General features: G+C 35.5%; 3 protein-coding genes across 6 annotated transcripts; 2 read left to right on the top strand and 1 right to left on the bottom strand.

Annotated features, from left to right (window-relative positions):
• Window positions 1–2,456: 2,456 nt before the first annotated feature.
• LOC111380337 (vesicle-associated membrane protein 727-like) lies at window positions 2,457–8,378 on the bottom strand. Of its 4 annotated transcripts, none has more exons than XM_023003865.1 (6): window positions 8,255–8,378; window positions 7,128–7,373; window positions 6,826–7,027; window positions 6,610–6,730; window positions 2,869–2,931; window positions 2,457–2,785 (listed from the first exon to the last, which is right to left on the bottom strand). In XM_023003865.1, exons 2-6 carry the CDS (start codon window positions 7,315–7,317, stop codon window positions 2,657–2,659), a joined length of 705 nt encoding a protein of 234 aa, XP_022859633.1. In that variant the 5' UTR covers window positions 7,318–7,373; window positions 8,255–8,378; the 3' UTR covers window positions 2,457–2,656. The 4 variants fall into 4 exon arrangements, with proteins under 4 accessions (XP_022859633.1, XP_022859631.1, XP_022859634.1 ...); XM_023003863.1 differs by having other exon boundaries at window positions 8,188–8,374; XM_023003866.1 differs by having other exon boundaries at window positions 7,128–7,368; window positions 8,255–8,371.
• Window positions 8,379–21,907: 13,529 nt separating this feature from the next.
• LOC111380347 lies at window positions 21,908–23,867 on the top strand. Its single transcript, XM_023003878.1, has 3 exons — window positions 21,908–22,475; window positions 22,562–22,722; window positions 23,358–23,867. Exons 1-3 carry the CDS (start codon window positions 22,369–22,371, stop codon window positions 23,441–23,443), a joined length of 354 nt encoding a protein of 117 aa, XP_022859646.1. The 5' UTR covers window positions 21,908–22,368; the 3' UTR covers window positions 23,444–23,867.
• A 587-nt stretch (window positions 23,868–24,454) lies between these two features.
• LOC111380333 lies at window positions 24,455–26,671 on the top strand. The gene is made up of 2 exons (XM_023003860.1): window positions 24,455–26,023; window positions 26,338–26,671. The coding sequence occupies exons 1-2, from the start codon at window positions 25,696–25,698 to the stop codon at window positions 26,370–26,372; spliced, it is 363 nt and encodes a 120-aa protein (XP_022859628.1). The 5' UTR covers window positions 24,455–25,695; the 3' UTR covers window positions 26,373–26,671.
• Window positions 26,672–27,440: the final 769 nt, after the last annotated feature.

Below are 27,440 nucleotides of genomic sequence, written 5' to 3'. Positions count from 1 at the left end.
ACACGGCTATATTGATGTCTGCTGAGTCCCTTTTTGGTAGAAATTTTGAGATTTTATGAAAAATAATTTTTTGGAGAAAGTGTAATTAAAAAATAGTGAAAATTATGGATGCATGTGAAAAATTAATTTATTGAAGAATATGAGATTAATAACTTTGAAAAAAATGAGATTTTGAAAATAGGGGCAAAAGGGCTTTAAACCCTTGTTTGATTTTCATTACATTACATTCTATTTTTCTCTCTTCTATTTTCAACCACACAATCTTCCATAAAATAATATTACACGTAAATCGAAAATTTTTCTTTCTTTTTCAACCACTCATTTTTCAAAAAATACTATTCTATACATTAAATTTTCCCCGTAATGGGGGCCAAACAGGGGCTAAATTTGGTACCACCTATATTCATGGCAAGCCGAGTCAAATCATCCCATTTAGAAATTCACTATAACTTATATTGTTAGATTATAAGGACAAAATATTAGGGTTAGTTTAACAGTGATTATGAGAATTGATTTTTTGATTGTTAAAGAGAAAATTATGTCTCACTTGTAAGTGAAGAAGTAAAAAATGACGGTTGAAATAATAAACTAACAATAAAAAAATTGATTTTTTTTTTTTTTTGGTAAAAAATTGCTATCAGGCGAGGGCTAAGATGCTGGTAAAATATCATGTCTAACACAATATATCTTTATTTCTAGAATGATCAATCTGCCTCGAATTTTTGTTGTTTGGGCGTACTTCTATCATTTTTCATGTTCCTATCTAAGATGCTGGTACATTAACTTTTGAGCCGTTGAGACATTATAAATTAAAAGTATTATTTTGTATGAATTTTGAAAACGCTACTCAAAATTAAGGACTTTGTCATTTGTACATCCAATTTGTACACTCTTGTTGACATTCACATTGTTATTAAAAAGTAATTGAATAAAAAAATAAATTTTTTAACAATCAAATTATAGTTTGCCATGTAACTAAGTATAAGCACAAGTTTACACACTTTAGTGAACACCAAGCATGATCCAAAATTAATTATTATAAGATAGAGAAAACCATCCTTTGCCCTTTTTCTTTTTCTTTTACTTTCTCACTCCAATTGCTTTTCTATATGTAGACAGTTATCTTGGCATTCTTCACTTTAATTTTTGTCACGTCATCTTGACATTGTCCATTTAATCGTGCATGAAAAATGCTAGTGGTACATAATAGAATGTATCTAAGGGTGTACATCCCCCTCACATGGGGTGTGGGGTCCACTCGAATAAATGTTTTTAATTTTAACTGATCAACGGCCTCTATGGTAGAGTCAGTCGTTGGGGGGGGGGGCATAAGAGGCGTTGGACCTTGCAGCAGATGTCAATGGTTCAAGTCCACTACTTACTCAAATCAACGGCACAATTTTTCACACATCACACAATGTCATTCAAAAATGTACAATTAGCGTAATTCTTTTTCAGATTATGGATTTTTTAATAGTGAATTTTTTTGGAATGTACCATTACAAAGTATGAAAAAAGGTCAATTTACATGTAAAAGTATTTTATTAAAAGAATATGTAGTTGAAAATATTTATTTATTTATTTTATTATTATTTTTTTAAGAACGTCGCTTAGACAAAGGACTTAGTAAGTTACAAATTGCAATACTCTACTCTTTAAAGTAATCGAATCATATTTGAATTGATATGTCATTGACATATTAAAAAATATGTTAAATAAAATATGATAAATCAATAAATATTTTAAAAATCAAAATGAAGAGTTAAAACCGAGAATATTGTTAGAGCATTTTCAAAATAATCTTTATTTACAAAGATCATCTTGTGCATAATAATGAACATCTTTATATTTAAAAAGTTAAATTTTTTATACACTACAACAATGCCATTTATTTTGGTTTTTTGTTTATTTTTTCTCGAAACATTTATTGATTCTTTTTATATTTTCTTTTGCATATTTTTGGTATATCAATGACCAATCAATTCAATTATTTGAATAATGTAAAAACTAAACTATTGGTATATTTAGCTAGTTAAGGGTGTGTCTGACCTTATTTTTTTGAAGAATATATTTTGCAATAGTAATTTTTTGGAGATCGTATGTTAATAAGATATAAAAAAAATTTGAGTGCGTGTATAAAATTATTTTACTAGAAGATTGTATGGTTGAAAATAATGAGAAACAATGAGTATTTTATATAATGAAATTCAAACAAGGGTTTAGTATAATCATCATAAAGTAAAAATATAGAGTGAGTTTAACTCTCCAAATTATTTTGACAGCAAAACACACTTAATAAAGTTAAAATAGAAAGTCATTTGAAACTTGTTTTTAAGCATTGAAAATTAGAATAACTCTAGAAAATTATCTTCTCTATTATAGTTTCTTGTTTAAAGCAAATTCTCTTGTCTTTGGTCATGAAAGTTTCTTCACCTGTATGTAAATAAAACACCACGTACAAATACTAATACATTTTTACTTTTAAATTCCATAATTCCATTCATCCACGATCTGAATAGAACTAAAGAGCCTCAAAATCTTGACGATGTCAATGACACTTATCAGGGATAACGTTTCAGTAACAACAAATATACAAGAACATTTATTCCTAGTTTCTGTTTGCAATATAATTCCAGAACCATCACCATTTGAAGCCTCAACGAGCTATAAACCAGATGATGCATATTAGGATAAGAATAGCTCCCCCAATCATCAGCTTCATTTGGAGACTTTGCAACCACATCTTCCGACGTAACTGCCTCCCGTGCCTTTGAAAATTGTCTGCCTGAGCAATTATCCACAAGCAAGATGACATGAATAACAAGTGTCTTCTTTCTTTGGGCACAGAGCAAAAGGGGAAGTATTTACCTGGAACTGAAGGTTTTCAGTTTTATCTACCAGCAATTCAATTTTCTCACCCCGATCCAAAACCTGTAGGAGCACCAAGTGTCTTAAAATGCACGCCGCACAGAAAATGTTTAAACCGGGAATATTTAAAAGCTTACAGAACCAGATGCATTGATAACATTGCTGTTGCCTTAAATTAATAGAGATAATATGATGAAATTATTCAATACCTTAATAAAAATCAAATTTTAGGTTCTAAGATGCTAATCTTACAAGATTATTGGCAGCATATCTACTTCATATGTATGCTAGACTCAAAACAAAATAAACCATCTCCAAATTCTGTATCTCTTAACTGTCCAATGTCCATTTGGCACGACGCGCCCACTGAAAGCATAATTAGCCTCCATTTGGCCCGCTTTCTTTCAATTTTTAATGTATAGAGTATTTCTTTTTCTTTTTTCTTGGTTGAAAACATAGGAAAAGTTTTAGGTATACGTGTAATATTATTTTATAAAAGATTGTGTGGTTTAAAATAAGAGTAAGAAGAAAAAATTGAAAGAAAAAGGGGCCAAACGGGGGCTTATTCTGCCTTGAGGGTAATATTCAAACATATTTCATTTTCAATCTCCAATTCCAAAATAAGAAAAGAAAAAAAATTATGTTATGATAATCTCATTTTAAGTTTTCTCGTAACATTAATCTGCCATAAGTTGGATTCTCAAACTCAAATAGCCATTGTAATTTTACCAAATATACTGCAGTTCCCCATTTCCAATCGTGATGGAAATGAGAACCAGTAACTAATTGGTAAAATGCAAACAAGATATCAAAACAGCCTAGAAGAGTTCTCACAGTAAGACAAATCAAAGCTGCTAATTTAGGATCCCCAATTGGATCCACTGCAATGCCCATTTGCCACTACTGCCAGATATTCTAGGGCTTTCCCCTTCTTAGTTCATTAATGTTCGGAATTCACATTCAAGCACAATTATTGTAACTAACGTTTACAGTTTTCCTGTGTCCCCTTTAAACTCTCTCTCTCACTCACTCACACACACACACACACACACACACGAGCGCATGCTAATATACAAGTCAACCAGAAGGCTCCAGAGTCAAGTTCATTCCTACAGAATACATTGTCATGAATTAATTGTCCTTCATCTCCTGCTCATACCTAGTTATGCTATTATCAATATTATGCATTTGCATAAATGCGCACACATAAACATCAACCCAATGTGTCCAATGAAATCAGGGTGAACAGAAATATAGTATAAATACTGGGTTCATCTCAATTTAATTTATTTTGAGTTTAGCATGCGTGGTTCTGCTTATTGTAGCTGATTGGCTGCTTTAACTGGTATTCTGTTAAGTTCAATAAAGTCAAACACAGACAAACTATTTATCTCAATAATAGCACGTCTAAGAACTGTTGATTCAAAATCAATCCGATTTTACTAGCTTTCTAGAAATTCAGTTCAGCGGTAAAATATCTAGGTATGTCCTGATGTTCTCAACAACTGAGCAGTGAGTCCAGTCCAGCTGCTGAACTCAACCAAACAGAACTTTTAAAAGTTTAAAAAAAAAAAAAGGTTAATATAGAACTTAAAATTGATTAGCTATTTAACCCATTTAGGATCTAGGTCGTTCTCCTAAGTCCCAACTTTAGAAAGCAAATAAACAAATAAATAGAAGTTTCAAGAATCCTATTGTAACTTGGAGTATTCTGTAGGCCCTAGTCTACCCAGCCCAGCTATTTGTTGTAATTGCTCCTCCTGCATATTTTTGAAGAAATAAAATCTCTCGCGTAATAATTTAAAAAATTGGTTCTAAGTTTAAATCAAAATCATGGATATCCATAATGAGAACGAGCAGGCACATGGTTATGGGGGGATGAGGGGGGCAGCCCTGGGCTCAGCTCAGATGCAAAAAAGAAACTGTAAAATAAATCTTTAAGCATTAGTCCAGCCCAAAAATCTATATTAGCCCAGCCCAAACCCATGTCCAATGCCCGATTGCCCGAGTTTAGTCAGAATATTACTCCACAAGCTAGGTACAAAATTAGGTATTATATCTAGGCATTTCGACTAAGGCCTTGTTTAGCCTCCATTTCTTAACATTCGTTTTTTTTAAACTCATTTTCAACCACATATTTATTGGAACTCACAATTTTTATCAACTTTTCAACCACACATTTCATCAAATTTTATCAAAATCTACTAGAAATCTAATTTTTATCAAAAACAAACATGGGAAAAGTCTAAAAAGTTCGTTTACAAGTCTATAAGTACAGTTTATTGATTTTGACACATGTTTAACTAAGCTTATGTAATTTTTTGGTTCTACTTATGTTTTCATCTATTACTTATTCATATTTTTAGTAAGTAATTACCTATCATACTTCTGTTAGTTTACGTTCCCTAGGGTGGGTCAATATTAGAATTGGCTAGAAAATCTATGAAGATCTAGTGGGACATGCTGGAGTTGGCGTCTAGACTTGCACTTGCTTGAGTCGGACACTTTTTTCGTGAAATTCGGATCTCTTGCAACATGAGCTTGTTTGAAATTTTTAAATTTTAACTCACTCCAACGCAATTTTATGGTTCCATCCCTGGGAAGAAGATAATTTTAATGATATTATCACTACTCTCATTTAATTTTGGTTTTAGATCTTCCTATAGAGAATATGAATTAAACAATGACTCAATGAGAGAGGTTTAAATTAGAAGTGTCATTGTGGAATAAGAGGTAAGGTGACACACGAAACTAAACTCCGGGGCAGGCTATCAACTATGGACATTCACTTCACATCTAGAAAATCTAATGAAAAAGCGCTACGCACCTTTTTCTTGCTATGAGGATGAACTTGATCTCTCATTCCTTCCCCTTTCTTACTTATCCCCAAGCCAAAAAGGGCAGCTTACTCAACAAGAAAGATAAACACATATGGGGCCAAGGCGGGCTCGCCTAATCCTACCAGGGGGGCATCCTATAGCACCTAAGTAACCTTCATTAGAACATCACTTTGCATTCAGTCAAGCCTCGTATGCCCAGAAGCTCATAGACAGATCATCTATCATACTAAGAAAGGTTGAGAGAGACCCTCCACACAAAGAAAGGAACAAGCTACTGAGAGGGAACGAGTGGGAATCAGAACGGAAACAATGAGGTTGTCTCCTACCAAGGTAACCAAAATGCTGTAGAATACGAGAGTATGAAGTTGGCCGTAAGCAGAAATTGCTGTACAGATACTACAGGAAGTTAGAAACTGCAGTGTGTATGCATATCACTGTAAATGGCAGAAAGGGGAGAGGGGGAAGGAGGGGGAGAGGGAGAGGGGAAAAATAAAATGTAAAAAGTAAAAACAGTGAAAGACAAAAAAGTGCAACTAGTTGGACCTCACAATGGGAATTTGTGACCGGTTTCATAGTGTAGCTAGATACAACTGGTTGAAGAATAACTAGAACTCCCTTAGCTAACACGTTCACCAGTAAAATCATAAACTTAGACAAAAATCGTTACTCGTTTAGCTAAATTGAGTATTTGTTTCTTACCAATAATACATGAAACAAATCAGCAATGAAATAAAGATAACAAAGACAAACAGGAGTGGAAAAAGCAAAGCCTTCAATTACTAGATGAGATATAAGTATTACTTAATGCATATAGATTTCATTTTTTGTTTTATTTCTTCAAAGATCAGCAAGATAATAATCATTATTTAATTCAATAAACAGTCAGTGGAATAAAATTTACCTTCTCAATGTTGTCCATCATTATTCCTTTGACCTCTGTTATTTGAGCCTTCACTTTGGACAGCTTGCTCATTTCATCTGGATGATTCATACAATATTGCATGTGCTCTTTAAGCCTCGGCCTAGTAAACAAAACATAATATCAAGTCTAGTACAATTCTGGCATACATAGAAATATAATTCATCAAAACATCTTCAGTAACACTTGACCACACACCCAAATTCTCGGTCAAGATTGTATGCGATGCTAAACCGATCTTCAAACAAATCATCATCTTCGTCTTCATCATCAGCAAGTGGGTGAGAGCCATCGGTCTTGATGCTGTCACCATATTGTTGTTTGAAGTCATCCTTCACTCTCTCAAGAAAAACAAAAGGTATACCTCTTCCAATAGATTCGTCCGCAACGGCAAGGAAAACTACACAAGAAATAAATTACTACTAGTTGCCATGGTTTATTTAAGCATTAATAATTACATAGCGCAAATGTGTGAGCATGTCTGAAGAAAGGGTAAATACCAAATCCACTGTCAATGAGAAAATTGAAGGTATGGCCATCACAGGAGTATGTGTATTTGTTGCTGTTAGAAGGAAGCTTTTGCAAGCACTGGACAGCGATTGTGCTAAAGTTTCCAGAATAAGGTGTGTGCTCTGCTAAAACAACAGTTCCTTTCGCAACAAAGCTATAAATCAAGCCTCTTCGACTCATTTCTTAATTTCACCTTGGAAGCGGATATTCCCCAGTAAAGAACAACTGAATCTGACCTAAGATTGAAAATTAGGCTACTGAAATTAATCCTAAATCTAAGAAAATGCTACTAAGTTCCAATTCTTTGAAAAATGAAATAAGAAAGTAACAACTCCAAGAGGATCTAGTGTGCAAATTAGCATCTACGTATGGTGTAGTAGACTACCGATTGCCAGAATGCATTTGCATTTATAATGACTCTATTGTCCTATGTCACCAAGTTTAAGTCTAGATTGTGTTCTTATAAGCACTTTTAGCCACCCTCCCCTACATTTAAGAGTGAGTCTACCCAGTATGTTTGTAATGACACACCAGAGAAGGCAGCCTTTTAAGAGTATCCCTGCTGGTACCATGAAGCCACCTGACTACAAAAATGGACCATCGTGTGATTCTGAAAACAGCGGTGGATTTTGAAGGTAGACTTGGGCACTTATAAACACTTACACTCCCTTCTATATACTTATCACATCATTATTTCCTCGTGTATATACTAAATAGCTTGGAATTTTTCATACACCGTGAATCACAACTTACGAAAACAAAACCGATTTCCATATTCCGTTTGTGTATTTGACTGAATTTATCGATAAAACGCAGGAATATGCCCTAAATCAATGTCAAAAAACGAAATTGCAAATATTAGCATGATAATACTGTAAATTTATACAGATATGGCTATCAGCATAAACTAAACCATAATTATCACTGCTCACCGCAAAATAGATTTTCAAGCATAGGATGAGTTAAAGAAAAGTACACGAAATCAGATGAAAATTGTAGTGAAGAAATCTAAAGCGTAGACTCAAAAGAATGAAAAATTTCAACAGAAACCTTCGATCTGAATCGAGGAATTAACCAACGTAATACGTTGCGCGCGCACAACTGGAAGAGAATTCACCTTGTGTTGCGCAGAAAATTACGGAAGGTCGTTCACCGAGTGGGCACGTGGAAGTTGGAAATAAGTGATGATATATTATCCTGTCTTCAGTTTTATTGAAATCAGAATGTTATTGCAGGATAAAACTATTTGTCCACCCAAATGCCTACACCTTTATTGACAATTTTTCTGCGTCGATAATTTGGTCAATGATTGAAAAAGGTGCTCTTAAGATAAATGCATCAAAACTTGCCAACTCATATAATATAAATCCATGTGTAGACTATTGTCTTAGAGTCCAAATCTTTTATCTCAGTGTAATTGAAGGACATGTAGATGGACTCCATTTAATTCAACGATATGACAAAATTATTCCATATAAAATAATCAAACAATTTAAATAAAAATAAAAAAATAATAAACCGTTCGATCAGACCATTGATTTTGTCAATTGACAATCAAATGGATGAATTTCGTCCACATATCCTCCAATTGCAATAGAGATGAAATGTTTGAGATCCCAACTACAAAAATAAATGGTTTGAATATAATCTGAAATAATTTGAAAGGTTAGAGACCTCAACTACATTTCTCCCTTTTTGTAAAGAACGTTTATCGGAACTAAAACTTTCATTTAGGGTATGTCTTTTTAGAAAAATAATCAGTTGCAGTAACGTGCAGAACAGTGAATTTCAAAAATAAAACTTATCATCCAATCGAGTCTCGTGACAGCACGGTGTTCTAAAGTGAAATTCCTCGTCGATAACTACTGCGATTTTCGTGGACAATCACTCTCAGTATACAACGATCATAAACCACTCGTGCAGTAATCACAAATGGATTCTCAGAACTCTCAATTGTACTTCAGAATATAAGTAAAAATTCGAGTATAAAAAAATTCAGAATAATCAAATTTCGTTTCAGATGACTTTCTATTTTCTTTTGTATGTTTTTCCCAAAACAAGATATGAGTTTGTATAGACAAACTAGATGTAACTGTCTCCTCCATAATCAGAAAACTATGTAAATTTTAATGACTTTGTGAGTAGTGGGTTGTTAAAAAAATGTCACAAAATACTGGTTAGTTTGACCAGTTACGTGTTGACACACTTGACTGACCCATTGGGGCCCATGGCCCACTTCATTGTTATATGTTGACACACTTGGCCGACTCACTAGGGCCCATGACCCACTTCTGTCGAACCACGTTGCATCTTATTCGAGGCCCCCATCCTAACAAGGGTTCACCAGCATACTATAACAAAATCAGACATGGTCCAAGTGCTACCACCGCCGAGGAGATCTCATAGCCGAGGCCCTTCTCTCCGAGGTCCTGAGGCTCTAAGCAGCACTGCTCCCCAGAGATTCAGTCTTAGGGCTGGACATGGTCCGGTTCGGTTCGATTCTAACAAGAACCGAACCGACCCGAAATTTTCGGGTATTTAGTAAGTGGAACCGTCGGGTCCAAATTTAATTACGGAACCGTTCGGGTTCGGTTCCATTCGGTTCGGTTCGGTCCGGTTCGGTTCCATTCGGTTCCGTATTATAATTAAAATTTTTAATATATACAAAATTATGTTAATTTAATTAATGATATATTTAATATTAGCTCTTACAAAATAACGTAGTTCAATCTTATGTGTTTCACGTCTCTCTTTGCTGAATTCTTTATAAATTCGATTATTAAAATAACAGAAAGAGAAATAAAGCGATCTCAAAATAATTAAGAGAGATGTTGTAGAGTTTTAATTCGATTTTCTCCGATAGAAACGACACTACAGTAGAATAACAGATTTAGATAAAATTGAGGTCAATTTGATTAAGTCGATTTTGAATTGAATATTAGAAAGAGGAAAATCATATTTTGTGGTTTGAACTAAATTAACTAATTAACAAATTTATTTAGAAAAAATAAAATAATTTTACTTATTTAAAATAAATTAATTAAAAAAATTATGGAGATTCGGTTCTTATTCGGTTTTTCGGGTCTTGGCCTAGAACCGAGAACCGAACCATACCCGTCGGTTCTTGATTCAAATACCCGTTCGGGTATTTAACTTGAGAAGAACCGTCGGGTTCGGTTCTGTTCGGTTCGGGTTCGGTTCGGTCGGTTCGGTTCGGGAGTTTTGTCCAGCCCTATTCAGTCTTACACAAGGATCCTTCCTGAGTGATTGATGAGACGCCCATCATAGAGTGCAAGTCCTTGTCTTGTCAATGTAGTGGCAGAGTCGTCAATTAATTAATGTGTAGCAGGCTAGAAAGCCAAATGTGACACCTATAATTGAACATGTAAACTTACGAGATGAGACCACGTGTACTCCCAACTAAGGGTCACGATCGAAGTTGTAATACTATAAATACTCCCCATGTATCTCCCACAAGGGTAGTGCAAGATTCAATACAAAAATAAATACAACATTTTTTACATTCTACTCTCTTGCAACATACACTAATTCATACACACATTCTACAAAAATCGATTGGTAATTATTGTACAATTGTTATGCAAACATATCGTCGAATTCCGAACGTTCTCGTCCTGCGCCTTTGAGCCGCTCTCACACCCTTAATCTATCCATTTGAGATCGTCCACGTGTCTTCGCATGTTAGACCAAGCTTACGTGTGCGCGGGTGGGTCCGATATCTGTTGGCGACATATTCTGGGGTCAACATGACCCATTAAATAATTTTCGAGAATAAATAAAAAAATTGTAATAATTGCATGGGGAGTAACCCGAACGCCGATGTCCCACACAAATGCCACATTTTCAACCACTTTGACACTTTATCTAAATTGATTATTTCTTTCACATGTTATATTTATAGTAAACATATAACATGTTTGGGAGGAAGTTCTTAGCCAGCTTTAGTTGTGGAGAAAACATTATTATTAGATCGGATCACGACATTGACCGGATTGAGCTATTGGGTGATTGGGTTATTGATTAAAGTGAAAATAAGACTATATACCCTAAACATAAGTTCTTTTTTTTTTTTAAATCATGTTAAAAGTAGTTATTTAAGTATAAAATACTACACTTTCACATTAATCATAAAATATAAATTTGAATCGATTTATTTTCTTCTTGTTGCCCTGCACAAGAAATTCCCCGTATTCTCTACTCCATGTGCACATATAAACACTAATTCATCTATATACCCAGAAATTTATGTTGAGGGATTTGAATTAATCGAAAGTATGTTATAGGACATTGAAGACGATGATTAGAATTTGAAGCTAGAATAGTTGGAGCGAGTTAGTGTCGAAATCCCGCAAGCCATCGTCAGCCAACTCCAATTTGCAATCGAGTCGCAGCCAATGGCGGATTCAACTAGTGGCAAGCTAGGATCCAGGTAGTGGCGAGCTAGGATGGCCGCCCTAACTGGATCCGTCAAGAATTTTTTTTTTGTTGATAGTAGTTGATAAATATTTTATATATATCTGATAATTCAAATTTGCTCTAAACATCTCTACCAGCTTATTTGGTTAGAGCCTCTACTTACAAATTGGTGTTGTAGGGTTTGAGTCTCTTTTTGACCAAATTTATTGCACAATTTTTATAGTTCTTCAATTTTTACTAAAACTAATGCAAATGGAGAGGAGTTTCGAACCTGTAACATATCATGAATGTTATTGAAAGCTTAGCCACCATGACACTAAATGAATTGTGATACTAAGTGTAACAGAATAATATATATTTTGTTTTAGTTGTTTTAATGCAATTGAATGGATTCGAACCAATGTTCCTTCCTTTGAATTATAGGAAACCCTGCCACTATGTCATTTGGTGTAATCCTTGATAACATGTAACAAAAATATATATGTTCAATTTTTTTTCAAAATAATTATTATATTTAATTTTTAATATTTTATTAAGGCCAACGGTTAACGTTCGCCTGTGCTCACTCAAAATTCTGGATTCGTCACTGGTCGCAGCTCCGATTCCCAACGCTATCAACTAGTCAAAATCCTCTTTTGGCCGAAACCTTCGATGAAAGAACCTTGTGCAACAAGAAGATGGTTACTCATTCACTATAAATGCCTTTCCCTCGCTTGAATCCGATGTCGGAGACGAGTTTTGCACAGCAAAATAATAATTAGGTGTTTTGGAGATGGGTCTTTGACATGTGGCCTTATTACCAACCAGAATTTCTTTTGCGATTATATACTAACAATTATCATATTTCATGGTCTATGAACTTTCTATTCAATTTTGAGTTCTAGCCAAAAGGATGTCTTCCCACTATACATATAGATAAAGAAAAATACTATTTGTGCCCGGGCGTTTACACGCCCCTCACATGGGGGGCAGGGCCCGCGCATAATAAATGTGTGGGACTCGCCCCCATGTGAGGGGTGTGTAAACGTCCGGGTACATGTAGCAAAATCCATAGATAAATACATGATGTGTTTTAGAATTCAGTTTTAGTAATACATATACAATGCAATTGCAAGTTTAGGTTCAATCTGAATAGTGTTCTTTTTGTGTTTGTTCTGTAGTGCTGCAATTAAGATTACTCTGTTTCAATTTAAAACATACTCTTGTTCTAATTCATTTTATACTACTATGTCCTTACATTTCCATTGCAATGGCTGGTAACTGTGGGGAAATGGGGAAGTTGGCGGTGAAAATGCGAGGGTGGGGGTGTTCGTGGTAGAAAGGGGGTTGGCGTGGGAGGCATAGGGCTGAAGAGAAAGGACATTGAAATTATTTTTCCATTTTCTTTTTGTTTGTCTAATGTTTTTTAGCGTTTGTCACTTTTTTTATTTTTATTTTGTGTCACTTTTTTCGAATTTGTGTCACTTTTTGAGTTTTTGTCCCTTTTTGAACTTGTGCCACCATTTTGTATCACTTGTTATTGTTTGTCACTTTTTTTTTCCTTTGAATGTGTGTCATTTTTTCCTTTATTTTCTCACTTTTTTTTGAATTTGTGTTACCTTTTTTAGGTAGAAATAAGGATGCATTTGAAGAGACAATGATAGGTGAATGTAAAGGATTGATAAATAGACAATGATGGTATTTAAATTATGATATTTTGCATTCTTATTATCACTTTTTTTTTTTTTTTTAGTATTTGTAACATTTTTTTTTTGTCACTCTTTTGAGTGTGTCACTTTCGTTTCTTTTTTTTTTTTTCTATTTAAAGGATTAAGATTTAATAGTTCCTCAAAAATGTTGGTTTAAAGGAAAAACCACGTTATATTCCCCACACAAGATAACAACGGATTAAATGAAAAGTTTAGTCAATTTATGGAACCGATTTCAATGTTTTAATTGGTGTTTTGTTACCTTGTTTGAGTATTTGTTATTTTTTTGAATATTTGTCAATTTTTTTGAATTTCTATCTCTCTTATATTTACCGTTTGTCACTAATTTTAGGAGTGAACACGGTACGATTTGGAACAAATTTTCAAATCAAACGAAATCAATCCAAACCATTTTTTTCGATTTGGTTCAATTTAAAACCACGGTTTAACAACGAAAAAATTAATATATATCAAATAAGTTAAATCATAAATACTAGTATAAAATCTCATGTTACAAATCAAAGTTATATAATTATAATCATTATAATGCAACAACATGTTATAAATATTTTAAACTCTTAGTCGGTACTAAAGACGTTCATCTGCAATTGTAATAGACAATTTATTCTTTTCATAAATATTAATACAATACATGAATTCATTGATTGTAGTTAAAGGATATAAAATAACTAATAAAAGAAAATGAATAAAAAAATTCAAAGACAATAATATTTAACTACTGTGACTTTTTTGTGAATCATCCAATACTTCTACTCCATCCAAATGTTAGCGACTTACTTTAGGGGGCTCAACAATTATTAGAACAAAACTATTAATAAAAATATAAAAAAAATTCCAAAAAAATAAAAAAATTTGGATAATCTGACTTGAATTCAGGGAAAATTTGAGAAAATTATTAGTAGAAGAAAATGAATTGTGTAAGTTTGAATTAAAATTTAAATTTAATTGTCTGCTCAATTGCAATACAAAATCAATAAATAATATTTTTTATAAAGTAAAAATAGAAACATAAAAAGATAACCAAAATCAAATAGGCTATCATTTACGTTGCTAAAGTTACTCCACCATACGCACCCTTAAAATAAGGGCCACCAGACAGGGGTACTTTTAAGTTTGACCCAGTTAAAGGGAGGAAATTCTACTTTGACTTTGAAAATCATGAATATTATCACATTGGCCTCTTGAATGTTAAAAGACAAGGATACCCTTAAATGTATTATACAATTACAAAAATGTATTGTTAAAAAGACTTTGCTACCATTTTAGTTAATAATTGAAAATCAAACACTTCCCCACTTATAAAACTTTAAAACGAGCTTTCAAGACAGAAAAAACTCTCGTCTTTCATCTGCTTGAACCTCAACATCTCAAAAAATGTTCAAACGCTGAAGCCGAAAATTTTTTTCATATCAATTTCTTCAAATCGGTAAGTATATTTACGCATTTTTAATTTCTTTTTCAGTAAATTAGTATACGTTTGAATAGAAAAAATTTATTTCGACATAGTAATAGTTAGTATTAATTTTTTTTAGCAGATCAAGCGTATGAAAAAAATATTTGAATAGATCTATAATTTTTTTTACATAATACGGAAAACAGAAAAGCAGTCGACTGTTTGGCTATTAAACAGCCAAACAGTCACGTGACTGCTGGCTGTTTAACAGCTAACAACTAACTGTTGACATTGATTTTTGTTGGTAATACATTATTTTTTCTTATAATTAATAAATGAAGTTGATTAAATTCATTTCCTCATGCAGATATGATAATCCTCGTCTGTTATTTCGGTGATTTTGAATTGAATGAAAATAGTCGGTGGGAATGGAGATGGACGAGTGACATACGTGGTTGTATTGCAATTCTCATAACAGAGAGTACACCATACTTAGAAATGTACCACGATTTGCAAAATAAGCTGAATGTCGATCAATCTCAATATGATATGCAATTGAGATATCTATTCAACGGTTATGGGGATTCATCCATTCCGATGTCAGCGGTATTCATTACTAATGATGCTGAATTGAATTATCTATTAGAATTGAATAAAATACATCGGACTCCGACTGTTCTTGGTGTGACTTTAATTACGAAGGATGTTATCGAAGGTGAACGCGAAGATTCAAATAGGGCGGATGACAATGATCGAGGTTTTTGGGAGACAGTGGAGATAGTTCCTGCGGATGATGTGGTTATTCCTGTGACAGTTGCTTTTGATCATGATGTCGCTGTTACGTGCAGAATTTTGTCGACGGTTGAAGACAATGAGAATAGAAACGAGTTTACAAATGAGAATTTGATTGCTTTATCCCGACAAAGACATGAGCCGGGTAGGAGCTCACAGGTTGGAACAAGTGGACCGTCCTCCAATTCTTCCCGTGTGGCTCCCAATTATGAGGACTTATATGTCGAGCAACTGTTTGAAACCCAAAAAGATTTGCAGGAAGCTGTGCACCGGCTGACATTAAAATATAACTTTGAGTTCAAGGTAAAGAAATCAAACAAGTCATTGTTGACAGTTGCCTGAGTCAAAAGCAGTTGTAATTGGCGCTTGAGAGCAACTAAGATGGATACGAATGAGTGCTTCGTAATTCGCAAGTATTCACGGGAACATACTTGCGAAGTGGGAATTCTTCGAAACAATCGCAGGCAAGCCCGAGCATGGTTTATTGGTTGACAGATAATGCACAAGTATCAGGACCCACGGACGATCTACAGACTTTCAGACATCATTAACGACGTCCGTCAAGAGTATGGAGTGGTCATGAGCTACCAGAAAGCTTGGAAGGCCAAAGAATGTGCGTTGGAGGATTTAATAGGATCGACTGAGGAGAGCTATGCTAAATTGGCCATGTATCGCCATAACATGGGGAGAACTAATCCTGGCACAACATTTTTTATTGAGATGAGGAGCGATAATTGTTTTAAGTATTTCTTTATAACTCTCGGACAATGTATTCGGAGTTTTCAAAATGCAATACAACCCATAATTCTAGTTGATAGTACAACTCTGAAAGCTAAATATCAAGGCAAATTAATTATTGCTACATGTCAAGACGCCAACATCCAAATTTACCCTATTGCATTCGGCATAGTCGACAGCGAGAATGATCTGTCCATGCGTTGATTCTTTTCGAAATTGAGGGAAGTGATCGGGAAAGTCGAAGACCTTGCCTTTGTAACCGTCGGGGACAGTCTATAATAAACGGTATCGCTGAAGTTTTTCCAGAGGCATATCACGGGTATTGCATGTACCATATACAAGGTAATTTGAAAACTAGGTATCGGGGCAAAGATATCGTTTCATGGTTCAGGAGAGCAGCAGAAGCTTACAGTGCTGAAGAGTGTAATAAGTTCATGTTTGAGATAGGAAGTAAATCATTACCGGCGTTGGAGTATCTGACGAACATGGGGATCGAACATTAGGCGCGGTCATACTTTTCAGGACGTCGATACAACATGATGACGTCTAATAATGCGGAGTCTCTCGATACATTGTTTAAGAATGATCGAGAGTTACCAATTCTCGCAATGATTGAGAACATTCATAACAAGCTGCAACAGTGGTTTCACGATCGGCGCGCGGCATCATAGAGTTGCAGTAGTGTGCTGGCCCTAGCTCAAGAGGAGAAACTCTTTAAGGCGGCAGAGGTTGTGAGGAAGTTGAATGTGAAAGCACTAGACGAGTTCCGCTTCTCCATGCAATGTGCACTTAATACGGCATATATGGTGGATTTGACTGATAACACATGCACTTGTACGAGATTTCAGTTGGAGAGTGTTTCATGTGAGCATGTAGTTGCGGTGGCCATATCGAGGCTTTGCAGCGAGAACATTATGCTTGTTGTATTATACGACTGAGTCTTGGAGAACAGCATATGCGGAGACTATAATTCCTCTGCCGAATGAAACAGAGTGGGAAGTTCCAGAGCACATTCTCCCGTTTAATGATTTGTTGCCACCAGCAGTTGAACCGCGTGGTCCTGGACATTCAAGTACATCTAGAATACCATCTACCGAAAAGTTTCCTCGACCGCGTAGGCATGGCAGGTGTAGAGCCATAGAGCATACTCGACAATTTTGTTCCAGTCAAATTTCCATAAATGACAATTAGACAGGTATGTTCAATATTTGTTCTTCATAAATGTTCAATGTTATATATTTATTCTTGATAAACGGTATTTACAATGATTCATATGGAAAAATTAGTTCCATTCTCAGTATATGTGTAAAATAACAAAAAATCAACTTATAGAAAAATAATTATATACATTGAACACAAATTTACAATTATTTCATAATAAAAAAAAATTACATTTACAATGTGAATGTTATATATATCGAACACAAATTTACAATTATTTCATAATCACAAAAAATAATTAAATTTACAATTCGAATGTTACATATATTTAATACAAATTTACGGGTTACCATTAAATTCGAACAAATCACATGCTAACTTCTTTCTCCAGTTCTGTATCCACGATTGGTTGATTTCATCAACCTTATGTCTTATACTTAAAAATTTAACGTACTTAATGGCAAATATGCAACAGTCGCCACTACAATTGAACAAGAATGGATCAGTTTAGTGCTGTGTAGCTAAAAAACTAAATCTGAAAGATGAAAACAACAAAGTTCAAATACTTACCTTATGGACTGTCGCGATGTCGTCGTGTTCCGAACAATCTGCAATTTGTCCTGTACAGTCATCCCCGCTTGTCTGGCCATTATAGGAACAATTACAGCTACGTACTCCAAGTTTTGCTCCAACTGGCCTTGCGTCAAATATGAATGATCTGGGTCGTACACATATATAGTCGTGTCAGCAAAAACGATCTCTAGCATAACATAGTGCTTATTGATGCATGCTGGAATGTACATATGTGTACAACCCTCCCATGATTTTCCCCCGACACTCGACGACAATCCTATGACCCACTCGAGCATATATTCTGGCACCTTGTACTCATTACCCAGAAGTTGGAGCGATTGATACTCTATGGTAACAGCACGCAGGAACTCGGTGTTTAATATGACTTGACCATGGACGTCTAATGATTTTGGATGTCTCTAAGCTCGATCTCGCAGCAAGTCCATGGTCAGGTCGATGTGCTAGCATCAAGAAACACCAAAAAATTATTTGTTATTCATTTAATAAACACAAATTGACGTATATATACAAAACACGAAATGAATAGCTCACTTACATCATCGACGAGCCAAGCTCCCGAAGTCGTGATATCGTGGAACCACTTGTAAGCGTCTGAGACCGTCCGATTACCTATCGTGCGAGTAGCTCTGAAAAAATAGGGAAATGTTAAAATAAGCATAGACGAGTTAGCGTACAGTGCTCTATTAAAATCATACAATACTTACTCGGGGATAATTCTCCTCCACTCTGTCTCGAATACTTTTCACTTGACATTGTCCACCTCTCTGAATAAGTTCGAGTACGTCCCATCGATGAACGTCCTCCTCTTGGCCTCAGCCGTGAAGGGAGAAACAACATACTGTGACGGCACTCTCAACCTCTTGCCGATCACCTGCTCCGTCTCATCACAGCATGTCCCTTACCCTCAATCACGATGGGTGTCCTCTCGCCCTCTGGGGCCCCCTACTCCGTCGCCACCTCATCCGTCCCCCCATCGGGGCCTTCCCCTCCGTCGCCATCTCTTCCGCCCCTCCCATTGGGGCCTCTCCCTCTGTCGCCGCCTCCTCCGTCTCTCCCATCGGGGCCATCCTATCCCCCTCCATAGACAATCAGAATGACTCTAATGTCTCGTCATGCCAAAAATATGGGCAACCCCCCTCTCCATCACCATCTCTGCCACCCTCTCGATTATCTCTACCATTCCCTCTGTCCCCCCATCGCCTAGCAGCTAAATCTCCTCTAAGTGTCACTACCGCATCCTGAAGATCGACAACGCAAGACCGTAGCATTCCAACATCATGGGATAGATTGTCAACCTTCCTTGTCAACTCTCGTCCCATATCGTCGATGCCAATGGTGGCGGCGATGCCAATGACGATGACGATGTCTTCGGCGGAGGCGATGCCAATGTCGGCGGCGATGCCCTCGGCGGAGGTGATCATCGATTAGCTGGACCGCCTTCCTACGTAAATAACATTAAAAATTATTCAATAAATTTATACGTCGACGATATTCAATAAATTATATTTAATTCACATATCCAATCTCGGTCCACACTCGGATCAGACATCTGCTCGTCTTCGGTGTGCAGAACGTCTACATCCCGCACAAGACCCCGAGCCTCCTCTTCCATCGATGGCGTCAACTCAGGTATGACTTCAAGTTGACCTATTGACATTTGAACTAGTTAACGATTATGTAAACAGATTTAAACTACGTATAATATAAATCACAAATGCATAATACTTACTTGAGGATCGTCAAGAAGGGCCGATAACTGTTTCCCAGTGGGACATCCCTCCGCTCGCGACGATCTCCAATGATGCATCTGAGGGCATCGTGTCTCCCCTCGCTTTGCAAAGCGGGCTCCCAGTGCAGGGACTGTCTCATACACCTAAATCTGCAACACATATACTTATTATGCATAAATGTAATATACTAAAACTTTAACTTTAATTATATTAAACATTTACCTGTACCGTGAAGGGCAATCCATATGTATCGTATTTACGCATTGACCATCTGGGCCTCGAGTGTAATATGGTGAAAACATGTACTGTGTCTTCGTAGCATTTCTGGCCCCCATGGATGGTCGTTGAACGCATCAATGTTGTCAACAACTTTCAAATGAAAAATGTCGATGGCAGTCTTCTTGTGATGGCACCTAATCACACTCTCGAGGATGTAGACCAGTCCAAACTTCAATCTATCTAGCATCTGGTCGCACCCCTAATCGCGACTATCAACTCGGGTAGATGCACTAACCCATGTCCCTGGAAGTACATATCATACAGCCTATTGCTTCTCTCAATGGCTGCATCTTCGCCTGTAATCCTCAGTCCAGTGATCAAGCTAAACTCATAAATTGAGAAACTGACGACCTTGCCCCCGAGGTCGAAGTGGAGGGAATCGCCATCGACTGGCCTCAAAAGCCGACATAGAAGTGTATCGATAATCTGTCCCGAGTACTATACCTCTCGCATCTGGTACAGTGGCCACAAGAAGAACTGTCGCAACATATCTCCGTGATGATCATCAAGCAGGTCCAACACTGTAGTAAAACTCTCAAAGTTACTGTTCCAAGTAGCTTTCCCCGCCATCAATCTCAACTCCCCATCTAAATGATACTCCAATTTGCACAAATTCAAATGTTAGAACATTGAACAATAGATAATAAAGTAACGCATAATCTCAAAAAATCAAGGCAACCAAATTATAACTATCATACAATACGCAAGACATTGACGCTAATAACAAAATAAATTCAATGCAAATTTAAAAATTAAAATAATTTAGTTTATCTTGTATATTACATTTGGAAAATATATTTACAAAAAAAAATTCAAATTAAATATATTTTTAAAAAAATAAAGAAGATAAATATTATTTAAATAAATTAGAACAAAACCAAAGAATATTTCATAAAAGAAAAATAAAAGGAACAAAATAAATTGTTAATTTCGGACAACATTATCTATTCAATTATTAAATTATATAAAAAAAGGGAATTATAAAAAAAATTAACATAATTATTATTTAATCAAATTAATCTTGTAATCATTTGGAAAATATATTTACGAACAAAAAATTTCAAATTAAATACATTTTTAAAAAATTTAAAAAACAAATATATTATCTAAATAAATTTGAAAAAAAATTCAAAGATTATTTCATAAAAACAAAAATAATAGGAATAAAATAAATTGTTAATTTTAGATAATATTCAATTATTAAATTATATAAATAAAAGACAATTATAAAAATTAAATAATTATATTATATAAATAAAATGAAAGACAATTATAAAAATTAAATAAATAAATAAATAACATAATTATTTAATCAAATAAAAAAATAAATTAATTATAAAAATTGAAAAAAAAATTAAACAGTCACTGCACTGACTATTAACAGTTGGACCATGACTGTTTAACAGTAGGCCCATGACTTTTAACAGTCGTGGGCCGACTGTTAACAGTTGGGTATCGTCTTTCCGCAGGCGAAATCGCCATTGTCGATGATAGAGAGGTCAAAAAATTACAAAAAAATCACAGTTTTCACCTCATTCACATCCACAATCTAACAACTTTACATGATGATGAAGAATTTAAACCGAATAAACGTAAAAATAATGAATCTAAAAATTGGAACTTGTAATAATAAACTTTGAGTGCCAAAACTAACCGGAATAGTAGCGTGCAGGTACGGATTGAATGTTGATGTTTTCGACCGGTGGTTGATCGATCGTTCTTCAGGCAGTTGGCGTCGGTTTTCTTCGAAGGTCGATCGGTCGGTTTGGATTTTTTCTAATAGTCAGGTGTATATTGAAGGGTAAAATCGCCCTTTTAGTGTAAACTTATATTTTAACTTTTTTTTTTTCATTTAATGGGTCAATGGCCAATGTTAAAATTTGCTACAGTTCAAATGTCATTTCTATGTATTTCCTCCGCCAGACATGCCTTAACTGACTAAATTAACCCAAAAACCCCTAAAATGGTGATATTTCCTTTTGCGATCAAATTCATCTGCTCGGAATCTCTCTTCCAAATCGCCCACCAAGAAAAAGAACGCAAAACCTACACGATGATTCACAGATCTCCCGCATAAGCTTATTCCATGTCATTCCATACAAATCCAACATGAATTGATCATTCACAAATCTCCCGCAGAAGCTTATTCCATGTCATTCCATACAAATCCAACATGAATTGATCATTCACAGATCTCCCGCAGAAGCTTATTCCATGCCATTTCATACAAATCCAACATTTGATTCCCATTTTCAATTAATTAAGTCTTTACCACTGTATAGAATCTCTTGTCGGAGGCGTGCCGTACCACACCCACCACCACCTGACCACAATCCATTTTTTTCTGAAAAATTCCTACCATGGATGCTGATAAAAACATATCATCTCTCGGCTCCGTATGGGTATAGCAAAATGTCGAAGGGACTTTAGTTGCAGTGGCTTAGAAGAGATGTTTGTCCGCGAGGTCCATCAAAACACAGCAAGTAGGCGATTTACACAAAACCTGTAAGATTATCGAACCCAAGAATGAACTCGTTAACAAAAGTCTCGATGCATTACTCGTTCCATTAATACATCATCAAAATCAAAAGTCTCAGGCAGCAGTCCACCACTTGCAAAAGTCGTGCGCCCAGATCTCGAATGTATGGGGGGAAGAACCACACGGAGGACAAAGGCAAGAGGGCAATTGAAGATGTAGTTGCATTTCCAAACAACAAAAAGAAAAAAGTTTGTGATTCATCACAATCCACAGGTAATTATTTTGGGTTATGCAATACTCTTTGTTCCCCTCATGTTAGATGTGCAATATATAATTTATAATGCTGCAATTATAGTGATTATACAGTCAGATTTGTGTGGATATTTTAACAAATATGCCCCTTTTGGTGACTATAATGAATGCTTCTATTTTTCTTTCAATTCTGAGTGAATATGTCTGGCCAGCAGGAATTATTAAGTTTTAAACAACCGTCACACTTTTCTGTAAACTGCATTTGACCATCATGGCTTTTCTGTTTTTCTATTTCGTGGTGCATTAATTCCTTATTTCCATCATGGTTTGATCTAACTTTGGTAGCATATGATCTGATGCGTATTAGCTGGAAATAAAAGAAATTAGTTATCTGCAAATGGGATGTCAAACAACTCAATCCCAATGGTGAGATGGAGTCAAGAATTTTTGTTCGGAGGCACAAAATTTGGTTGGTTCTTTGTAATGCATATTTTGGTTTTGAAAATTTGTTAATGATGAGTTTAGAACGACAAGCTGAAGATGACAACTTAGTGGATAGAAGTTGTGGGTGAAATCATGTGCTACTGAATTTACTTTTAACAAATTAGCAGATAAAAGTTGTGAACCATTGATGTTATCTGTCTGAATTTTTACAGAGTCTGTGGATTGCAAGATCTCAACCAAGTTGACACGTAATGCATATGCTGTGATACGTGGATCCCTACGCTTCAACTTCAAGTAGAATTGCAGGGAATTGTCATTCGTTATTCGGATTGGGAACATCTCCACATCTGCAGAATTCCCAATCTTGATACATGAACGTCACATTTCGACCTTGCCTCATTCACTATCATATTGACAAGGAACTAGGAGAGCAAAGTACCCGTACCATTTACTACAAATACATTTGCTGCGTTCATTCCTGTACAAATGAAAAAGAAATAAGTTTGGATAAATCTAAGTTATGTAGATAAGAACTTGCACACAATTTGATGAAAGATGGTTTCAGATGCAGCATCAAAGTCATCTTGTAAGAGGATCAACTCCAAACATTTATTTCAAAGGGACTTCTTTTTTGCATATAGACACAAAATCAAATGTTGACATAAGTCGAATTATCTAGAGAATAGCGTATGTGGTGAATATATTATTTTATCATCGAAGCATTTTCTAGTCACTGAATTTATTTAATTGTGGTGACTATAGCCCGTTTCATCGTTCACATATTCATCATATCACATTTCCACTTTCTGAAATTCATACACGGTAACATATGGATGATTCACGACATCACTGGCAGGAAACCTACATTCAAAGTTTACAAGAGCAAAAAACATAGACATATTGCTCCACAAGCGATGAGACATCGGACGTCGAATTACGAATGGATAGAATTATCAAAACGCAAATACAAAGAAAACCCAGTACATGATATATCCATCCGAAACTCGAATTTTAGATGGCGACATTTATCATCAAATTTCATATTTTTAATCTAGACAAAGTTTTCGCCGAGATCCGAGATGTAGAGCAAATGTATGCTTTCCGTGAATTTTCTACAAAATGGCAATCATTGTGATAAAAAATAGTCGGTTCCATGAATTTCTTCTTCATTTAGGAAAAAGCGTTAATGCTAAACGTGAAATTAGGATGAAATTCAAAACTGGTCAAAAAAGGTGTTAATGCTACACGTGAAATTAGGATGAAATTGAAACTGAACAGTTACAAATGGCTAGATGTCTTACGATGCAGATTAGCTGACAAAGAAAGCTGTTAGATACAGTTAGTTAGAATAAATGCAGTTAGTTAGTTAAATCTGTTGAAGTACAGCTGTAGTGCTGTTGTAATGTATCTATAAATGTAAACACATTTCATCTTTGATCAATAATAAAAATACCGGGAATTCATCTTCTTCTCTTTTTTTCTTTATCATCTCCAAACTCTAAGCTCAAACTGCAGATTTCAATTCTGAAATTTAACATGGTATCAGAGCAAAGATAAGCTTTTCGTTGCTGTTTTTTTTTCTTTCATTTTCCAGATTTCTACTGGAATCATTCTTGGTTTTCTGAAGATTCTTCAGTTCTTACTCTTGCAAACAACTGGACGTACAAGTTGCATTCCAGTTCTTCAAGATTCTGCTGATGTGCTTCCATCCATGGCTGCAAATCCGGCCACTCTCAAGTTGTTTCCCAGCAGAAATTAGCCTCTATTGGTTTCAGCTCATGAACTTTTAATTTCTGTCATTTTATCTTCTTCCTGAGTAAAAACAAACCATGGCGAATTTCCTCTTTAATCCTGCTGATGATCCAACCAGTCACTATTTCCTGCATCCAAGCAATAACCCTGGCACTCTGATTGTTTCTGAGGTCTTGAATGGAGATAACTACACTTCTTGGAGCCGTTCAATTTCTATGGCACTGAGTGTCAAGAATAAGTCAGCCTTCATTGATGGTTCTTACCAACTCCAAGTCCACCAAATGGTGTTGTATATAATTGTTGGGTGCGTGCTAACAATCTGGTATTATCTTGGTTGTTAAATTCAATCAACAAAGAGATTCGTCAAAGTTTGTTGTATATTTCATCTGCCTGTGAAGTATGGAATGAACTCAAAACTAGATATACTCGTAGTGATGGTCCTAGAGTGTATCACTTGGAGAAATCAATCAGTTCCATTTCTCAAGGCTCACAGCCATTAACCACATACTACAATTCGTTCAAGGACATTTGGGACGAATACATCAGCTGCAGACCACTTCCAAAATGCAATTGTGGAATACTTTCCAGCTGCACCTGTGATATACTACGATATCTGATAGACAACAATCAGATGGTGTTATGATGTTTCTCGTTGGGCTAAATGAATCCTATTCAGCACTAAGAAGCTAGTTGCTCCTGACTTCTCCACTTCCATCATTAGCTCGAGTATATGCCCTTCTCATTCAAGAAGAAAGCCAACGACATCTACAAACTCATTCACTCCCAGAATCAATTGCAATGGTAGCAAGGCAACCTCCCAAAACATTAAGCAAACCTCCACCTTGGAAGGATAAAAAGAAGCCTAAATGTACTCATTGTGGTTATCTTAATCACACTGCAGATTTGTGTTTTCAACTCATAGGTTACCCCTCGGGTTGGAAAGGTCCTAGATTGTCAAGAAAGTTGGTTGATACTCCTGCTGTCCATGCTGTAACAACAAGTAAACCTGCAGATGATGGGGGACCAAGTAATTCATTCAATCACGATCTTTACCAGCAATTCATAGCTTTTACCAAAACCCAGCAAACACCAACACATAACCACACAGCAGCTACTATCACTGCAGGTATTTCCTTCTATAATAACATTTTCAAACCAATGAATATTTCTTGGATAATAGATACAGGTGCAACAGATCACATGATCTGTTCACCAAACATTTTTACTTCCATTGATTCAACCTCAGATAGCAATGTTCACTTACCAAACGGCTTCTCTGTACCAGTTAGTCACATTGGCAAAGTCAAAATTTCTGACAGCCTAACTCTTGACAATGTCCTATGTGTACCTTCTTTTTCATTCAACCTTATTTCTGTTTCCAAGCTAACAAAGTCTTCTAACCTGCGTGTATTATTTTCTGCCTCTTATTGTTTCATACAGGATCTGTCCAGCATGAAGATGACTGGTTTTGCTAAGGAAATAGCAGGCTTAGATCATCTACTGTTTAGTCATCATCAACCTATGCCTCAATCTATCACCAGTTCAACAGCACTTGCCTCTCAATATCCCAACTATGACCTATGGCATCACAGACTTGGGCAGATATCTGACGCAAGAATGTCCAAGATCCCACAGATTAATTCTCAAATACCTTGTAATAGTTTGCATATATGTGAAGTTTGTCCCCTAGCAAAACAAAGGAAATTACCCTTTCCCATCAGTGAATCAATATCAAATAAGATTTTTGATTTAGTCCATTGTGACATTTGGGGCCCATTTAGTGTACATTCTTTCAATGGTTACAGTTTTTTCCTTACTTTGGTTGATGATTATTCTAGATGCACATGGGTTTTCATGATGCAATCAAAATTTGAAACTCGTAACCATATCAAAAACTTCTACCAAATGGTCACTACTCACTTCTATACTAAAATTAAATCCATCAGATCAGACAATGGTGCTGAATTCCTCATGATAGATTTTTATCAATCTCATGGTATTCTCCATCAGAAAAGTTGTGTGGAGTCACCCCAATAAAATGGAATAGTGGAAAGAAAACACCAATATATCCTACAAGTAGCTAGAGCACTTCTTTTCCAATCGAATGTTCCTCTCATCTTGTGGAGTGATTGTGTACTTACAGCAGTACACATCATAAATCGTATACCATCACCCGTTCTTGGCAATAAAACACCTCATGAAGTACTCTTCCAAAAGTCACCTAACTACCACCACCTTAGAACTTTTGGTTGTCTCCGCTTTGCATCCACAATCAATGCTCATAGAACAAAGTTTTCTCCTCGAGCATCTAAGTGCATTTTCCTTGGGTATCATCTTGGATACAAGGGCTATAAAGTATATGACTTACAATCCCACAAAGTTTTCATTAGCAGGAATGTAATCTTCCATGAAAGCATATTTCCATACAAACAGTCCTCATCTCACTCACCTTCAAATTCACATGTATTTCCTATACCTGAGCCCATTTTTTATCCTACACCAACAGTCCAACCACTTGCTCCACCTAGTCCAGAAACAAATAG

Source organism: Olea europaea, unplaced genomic scaffold (assembly GCF_002742605.1).
Source record: "Olea europaea var. sylvestris unplaced genomic scaffold, O_europaea_v1 scaffold2129, whole genome shotgun sequence".
In the NCBI taxonomy this organism is placed as follows: domain Eukaryota; kingdom Viridiplantae; phylum Streptophyta; class Magnoliopsida; order Lamiales; family Oleaceae; genus Olea; species Olea europaea.
The sequence above is the reverse complement of the archived record's forward strand: the minus strand, read 5'-3'. Positions and strand labels throughout refer to the sequence as shown.